This window comes from Engraulis encrasicolus, chromosome 20, assembly GCF_034702125.1.
Source record: "Engraulis encrasicolus isolate BLACKSEA-1 chromosome 20, IST_EnEncr_1.0, whole genome shotgun sequence".
Classification (NCBI taxonomy): Eukaryota; Metazoa; Chordata; class Actinopteri; order Clupeiformes; family Engraulidae; genus Engraulis; species Engraulis encrasicolus.
The window spans coordinates 29,437,311-29,444,578 of NC_085876.1; the positions used below are offsets into that span (position 1 = coordinate 29,437,311).

Sequence of the window (7,268 nt, forward strand, 5' to 3'; positions counted from 1 at the left end):
GAGGCTCATAAATATGGGTGGAGTGTTTCTCTGCAGCCGATCTGAGACACCGGCGGCGGATGAGGTGTGGACTATAGAGTATTAATCCTGTTGGAGAATACTTGATGAGGGTTACCAAGGGTTTATCTGCAGTGTTTGTTTATAGGATTCCTCAGCTGTCCTTGTTCCTAGTACGTGAATAAGTAAACAAGTACATTTCATTTTGCACTTTTCACAGTCTAATCAGTCACTAAGTTCTAGTGAGAGCATAACTGGATACAGTAGCCTAATGATATTCTGACATTATATTAAAATGTATGAGATAACTAGGCATAATTAGACAATAACACAAACTAGATAATGATGTAAATAATGATGTAAACCATATCAACAAAGACTGAAAAAGAAAATATCTATTTAGTTTCTCCTGCATGTTGTTAAGGAGTGAGCCAGTTGGCCAGTGGGATCAGAATCCTCCATCCACCAGCTCCCCGACGTCGCATTTCAGTCCACCGGAAGCTCCCGCTAATGAGCCTGCGCAACGCTACGCTTGCCACTTAAACGCTCCATACTCTATGTCGTTAACGGCTCTGTATTTATTCCGGATTAGCGGGCCATACCTGACGTAATTGTTTTAGGGGGCGAGAGCCTCTCATTTAGACACACAGTGGTAGGCCTATGCTTTGCCAGAAAAACAGCTTAATTACTTTTTCCGTCTACCCTGCATCGCAGTTGACTTTTTGCCTTTACACCCCGCATCACGGGTGAGGGCCTTGGCTTCTCCATGCAATTTGTTTCCATGCTATTTCTAATGTTTGTGTTCTGTTGCCTTGAGATGGCATCCACAAAGTGTTTTGACAAGGACACGTGACAAATTTGTTTTGGCACAGGTCATCGTAGCGCAAACACAGTCGTACGTCTTCAGGTATTTTGCGCTCTGTGGGCAGTCATGTGTAAATAAATACTGTCGCGCTGGCTGCGCACACTCATGGAAAACATCATCCCGCTGTCAAGCCTCTGTTCTCTCTGACATTCACTGCTGGCTTCACACGAGGCGAGATCATTGCTCAGCGGCAGAGTCGGTTTTACCAATCGGTAGACAAGGCAAATGCCTAGGGCCCCACCCAAACTGTCCACTTTAGGCAGAATATACAAATAATAATATACAAAAATAATATATATAATATCATGAATATATCATATACACAAATGTATTTTATGTTGCAGTTAGATTTTTTGGCTGTTCAGCATAGGGGTCCTGGTTCACTATTACCCCTCTTACCCATTCCCTTGTCTAGATCCACCTATGACCGTAGGGGCCCATACATTGAGAGTAAATAGAATGGAGGCCAAAATTCTATTTCATTGTTGAAGCCAAGTTGGAGCCAAGGTTGGACCCAAAAAGACCAAAAAATGGCCAAATCCCATTCATTCCTATGAGAGACATAAAACCCTGTATCTCCCTTAAATGCCACTCCAGGGGGATAATTTTTCGCTCAACTAGTAGGTCCCCTTGCTCTCCAACTTACCAGGGTGGTGATTTTTTGTGGTGATGTTTTGTTTTAGAGAGATATTAAAAGTTAAATTGACCAATGAGCATCAGAACATGGTTTGATTGACCGTTAGAAGTCTTGTTGTTGTCCAATCAGCACCTGCGTTTGGCGTTGCTAAGGTGGAATGTAAGTTGGAATGTTCCCAAATCTGGCTTCAAAGCGTTGAATGGCAAATAGCGTTGATTTGGCGTCCATTCTATTTACTGTCAATGGGCCCCACAACAGTCTTCCCAGCCATGGTTAATGCCAGTAAAAGTAATTCAAGAGGGCCCCACGTCCATATTTTGCCAAGGGGCCCCTAAATGGGTAGAACGGGCCCAGCGCAGCAGGAACAGCAACACCCTGCTATGACTCGACATGTGGCTTTGTGATTTTAATTAATTCTTCTGCCTCTGAATAAATAATTAACAGTGCAGCGGATTCCATCTCATGTGCTGTGATGAGAGATGAACATGAGCATGCTTTTGTTCCAATATTTTTCTTTTCATAACCAGCAAAATGAAACAGGAAATTGTACTGTGTGCATATCTTATATGCCTTTGTGTTGTTCAGCATGAGAAATTTTATTCCAATATTTGCCTTTCATAATGAGCAAAGTTCAGGAGAAAAATGTCGAAAGACATTTTCGATATCTGCAGCATTCTGATACACTGTTCTTTTTATTCTGTTATATTCTGTTTATACATTTGTCACTCAGGTGCTTTTTAAATGTTTCCCTTGTAGAGTTCTTCTCCGCCTGTGGACGTGTGACCACCTGGTTACCGCCTGGTGAGCACCTGGTTATCGCCTGGCTGTGCTACTGTGTGTGTCAATGTCCCCATTCTACCTGCGTGACCTCTAACCCCTCAGGGGAGGGACCCTAAACAAAGTCCCCGTGCCCCCCCCCCTGTTCCCCCTCCCCTGCCCCCCACATGAACTCTGACCCCAAAGGGGAGGGACCCTAAAAAAGTCCCCGTGGTGGCCCCTCTCCTGCCCGCTTGTGTGACATTTGACCCCTGCCTGTCCGCCACCATGTACCAGGAAGTGGCTTTCCTGACGGGCAGGCCTTAAGGTACCATCCAAGTCTCTGTGGTCACCTCCCCTGCGTCTGTGTGACCTTTGACCTCTACGCCCCCCTCCTCCCCTGTCCGCCACCATGTACCAGGAAGTGGCTTTCCTAGCGGGCAGCACAGAGCGGCAGTTCACCACATTCCACTTCAACCCGCGGGAGCACCCGCATGAGGTCACCGTCCGCAAGGGCGTCTTCTACAAGCGTGTGCAGTACCTGCCGCCTGAGCGCGACGCCTCTCTACTGCCCCCGTTGGCCGCCACCACCACCACCACCACCACCACCACCAGCGCATGTGACGACGGTCGCTCCTCGCTCCGTGTCCACCACAACACCGCCACCGCGCCCCGCACCCCCACCACCGACGCCCCCGCCATCATCAACGTGGGCGGCATCAAGTACCGCATCCCCTGGGCCACGCTGGACGAGTTTCCGCTCACGCGCCTGGGGAAGCTGCGCGGCTGCAGCAACGCCGAGGAGCTGCTGGACGTCTGCGACGACTACGACGTGGCGCGCAACGAGTACTTCTTCGACCGCAGCCCCTCGGCGTTCCGCTCCATCGTCACCTTCCTGGCGGCGGGGAAACTGCGGCTGCTGCGGGAGATGTGCGCACTCTCATTCCAGGTGGGTTGGCGGTAGTATTATCTCCTAACCCAGTGATTCTCAATCACTTTTTTTGAACAAACGCCCCCTGGACCTCACCATACGCCTCCCAACGCCTCCTTGACCTCATAAATCATCTAATACAAGAGCTTTTCTTCAGAAAGTGAGGACTCCAGGCTCTTCTATTAGATTATTTAACTCTTAACTTAACCTTAACTTATCCTGAACCTTGCAGTATAGGCCCCAGATATCAGGTAGCCTATAATATCAGCACTCTCCTTTCAGGTGGGTTGATACTAGTGACCACCATGCTCTCCTTCTAAAGTTGGTATTTGAACTCCTTCCAGGAGGAGTTGCCGTATTGCGGCATAGAGGAGCAGAGTCTGAAGTCATTATATTTATAGATGTTTTTTTTTGTTTTTCAACACGGTGTTGTGAGGAGGGGCAAGACACTGGCAGCCAACCATGTGAGCTAATTTTTTGACCGTCAGTGGTTTCCAACAATCAGAGGTTGAGTTGTGCGCAGCTAGTTTCGCACAGTCAGGAGAAAACAAAAATTTAGAAGCTATGTATAATTGTTGTTGTTGTTGTTGTTGTTGTCATTGTTGTTATCATTGTACAGGAGGAGCTCCTCTACTGGGGTGTGGAGGAGGGCAGCCTGGAGTGGTGTTGTCTGCGGAAGCTGCGGTTCCGGCAGGAGGAGCACCAGGAGCAGCTGAGGAGGGAGGAGGAGGAGGCCGAGATGCTCACCTCACCACAGTCCTGCGAGGAGGTGCCGTCAGGAAGTGGAGGAGGAGGAGGAGGTATGTCGATGTCTATGTCTTTATATATGTCTAGTTCTTGCATGGGAAAGTAAGAAACACAAGACAGTAAGAAGCAAAATTTCATTTCTTGACTTGAGGTACAGGAGCTGGAAGTTTTTGAGGAGGAGAAGAAGGAGGAGCAGGGAGAGGAGGAGGAGGTGGTGGAGGTGGAAGAGGAGGAAGAAGAAGAGGAGGAGGAGCAGAATTGTTTTATCTATTGAACTGATTGCATTTATTTGACTATTCTTGATATAAAACATGGAACAGCAAACTCAACCAAAAAATATATACATTTAAAGAAAAGAATCAGGGATGTCAGGGATGTCACAAAAATCCTAAAGCTTAGTTCCATTGTGGTACCTAATTTATTTTCCATTGTGGTGCCTTACATTATTTACATTCAGGGTATGCAGGAGAAACTGACAGTTCTTGAGGAGCAGAAGGGGGAAGAGGATTGATTGATTGATTGATTGATTGATTGATTGATTGATTGATTGATTGATTGATTGATTGATTGATTGATTGATTGATTGATTGATTGATTGATTGATTGATTGATTGATTGATTTTGTTATAGTGATGGGCAAGATGGATTAATTAATTACAAGTGCCACATATTCCAAATGACCTTGTTTTACCTGTCCAGTTCAACTAGGTGATCTGTCAACCAGCCAATCACCTGGCTGAATTGGACAGACAAAACTAAGTCAATTGGAATATATTGCACTGGATTGTAACTAATGAACCCATCACTGTTGATGTATTGAATTGATGCCTAAGGCACCTGCAAAAAGGGTGTTGAATGCCTGAGCCATTTTTAAGACATACAAACCTTTTAATAAAGTTGCCTCAAATCTCATGAGCCTGAATGTTGCGTAATGCAGCTCCAGGCGCCAGGGCCAATATTGCGCAACGCAACATCCAACATCAATGGATTAATGAATTGATTGATTGAATTTATTTGAACATTCTAAATTGCCATTGTGTTGCAGGAGGCGGTGGAGGAACTGGGAGTTCAGGAGGAGGAGGAGGAGGTGGGAGCAGGAGCAGCGGAGGAGGAGGAGGAGGAGATGGGAGTGGTGAGGAGGAGGAGGAGACACGCATGGCGTGCTGCATGCGGAGGCTGCGGGACATGGTGGAGAACCCCCACTCGGGGCTGCCGGGCAAGATCTTCGCCTGCCTCTCCGTGGTGTTCGTGGCCATCACCGCGGTGACCCTCTGCATCAGCACCATGCCGGACCTCCGCGCAGAGGAGGAGAGGGTGAGTAAGAGGAGGCGGCGGAGGAGGGAGAGATGGATAGACCTTTGGCCCGATTTTGCCACTATTTGTCACTCACTTGCATTACTTTTTGGGAATTGGGACGATTTCTTGCTCAACTGGAGGTCAATCAGAGGTCTCGCATCATGTAGTGTACATGGGGTAATGGCAAGCGTTTTCAGCTCACGACTAGCTTAAGAGCTGCACTCGTTCGGTTGCAAGAAAGTCAAATCCTGCTCGCCCTCGTGAGTAAAACGCAGTTGAAGCAGTGACCCGATCTGACTCTACAGAGCAACAAATTGACAGGACAGCGCGATTCGCTCTTGAGCGCATCCTCATCTCCATCTCAGATGCGCGTTTCTCTTCCGCATTTTTGTCATCTGCAGTTCTGGAAAACAAGCCTGTCATGTCGCAGTGTGAGCACTATAGTATAGTGTGAGGACGTGAGTCGTGAGATGTGAACTTTTAAACCGTCTGATTCCCTTGTGCAGTGTGAGTAACAAAAGGAGAGAGTGAAGGAGGAAAGGACGGATGAGTGCATTTAAAAAGTGAAGTGTTTGAAAGCCCATTGGAAACTCCAACTCCCATTGTCATTGTGACACAGCACTCCACAGCACACAAGTGAACACTGCACACTGCACACAACGAAATTGCATTTTTATGCCTCACCCGTGCAAGGGGGCAGCCCTCAGTGGCGCCCCATGGGGAGCAGTGCGGTGGGACGGTACCATGCTCAGGGTACCTCAGTCATGGAGGAGGATGGGGGAGAGCACTGGTTGATTACTCCCCCCACCAACCTGGCGGGTCGGGAGTCGAACCGGCAACCTCTGGGATGCAAGTCTGACGCCCTAACAGCTCACCCATGACTGCCCATGACTGCCATAAATTTAATGGAGGAAGGAGTGTGTGTGTGTGTGTGTGTGTGTGTGTGTGTGTGTGTGTGTGTGTGTGTGTGTGTGTGTGTGTGTGTGTGTGTGTGTGTGTGTGTGTGTGTGTGTGTGTGTGGAGGGGGGGTGGGCACTGTGGACCCACTGGTGTTAAAATATGCAGAAACATAACAAGTGTATAATCTATTTTTATTGAGAGACTAAAGTGGTAGACACAGCCTTGCTAAGGGGCTGCTTGGGGACACTGTCGATTTATTATTAGTGTTTCATTTATTTATTTATTTATCCTTTATTTACGCAGGATTGCCCCATTGAGACTAGTGTCTCTTCTACCAGGGAGTCCAGATGCAGACAAATACATTAAGACATCATAAGGAAATCATATTTACATAAAATGCAGTAGCCACAGCTAAGAGTTTTGCGGAATTACTCTAAAAGCAATTACATTCTTCAGTGTATACCGTACTACAGTAATTGCTCTCTTGAAACTCTACAATGAGATCCTATACTCCACGTATAGTATTCTCCACGTATTGTATTCATTATTTTTATGTATTTGTTTATTATCGTTTTCGTCATTTTTGTTATTTTTATTGGTCCTTTTTATTAACCCATTTTAGGCTAAGGCACCTGCAAAAAAATGCCTGCTGAATGCCTAAGCCCTTTTTTGGGAAAAGGGGCCCTCTGCCTATTTAAACATAAATATCTCAGCACATAAAAACATGAAATAAGTTGCATTTACTAAAAGCTAGGACCCCCATTTTGTATTAGAATGTGTTCATTCAGCTCTAACATACCCACATTTTAATAAAAAAGTAAAATCTCAAGAGCCTGAATGCAGCGTATATGTCGCTCCAGGCGCTAGAGGTCAAACAACATATGCTGCATCAGGCTAAAATGGGTTAACGGATGGCTAGAGGGATAGTAGTTCCTTTGAGAACAATATTAGTTATTTGTGAGAATGTAGGGTATAAAACATACTACGCTGTGATGACGTCTGTAAACCCTCCTATCTTAAAGGGGTATGCCACTATTTTGGGGCTTAATACAGTTAAAATCGTTGGCTGGGGTTTATAAAGGTGGTAAAGTGTCTTATTTTTCATGTAAGCCGTTGTCTTGCTTTAAGACAGGTTAAAA

At 46.3% G+C, this 7,268-nt stretch overlaps 1 protein-coding gene across 1 annotated transcript in view; it reads left to right on the forward strand.

The window, feature by feature from the left end:
* The first annotated feature begins 2,667 nt into the window (after nucleotides 1-2,667).
* The window catches only part of kcng2 (potassium voltage-gated channel, subfamily G, member 2), a 37,866-nt gene continuing 33,265 nt past the window's right edge, over nucleotides 2,668-7,268 (forward strand). The window contains exons 1-4 of the mRNA XM_063185024.1: nucleotides 2,668-3,204; nucleotides 3,806-3,955; nucleotides 4,767-4,781; nucleotides 5,071-5,247. Of these exons, the coding sequence (XP_063041094.1) occupies nucleotides 2,668-3,204; nucleotides 3,806-3,955; nucleotides 4,767-4,781; nucleotides 5,071-5,247 (879 nt within the window). The remainder of the gene's footprint in view (nucleotides 3,205-3,805; nucleotides 3,956-4,766; nucleotides 4,782-5,070; nucleotides 5,248-7,268) is intronic.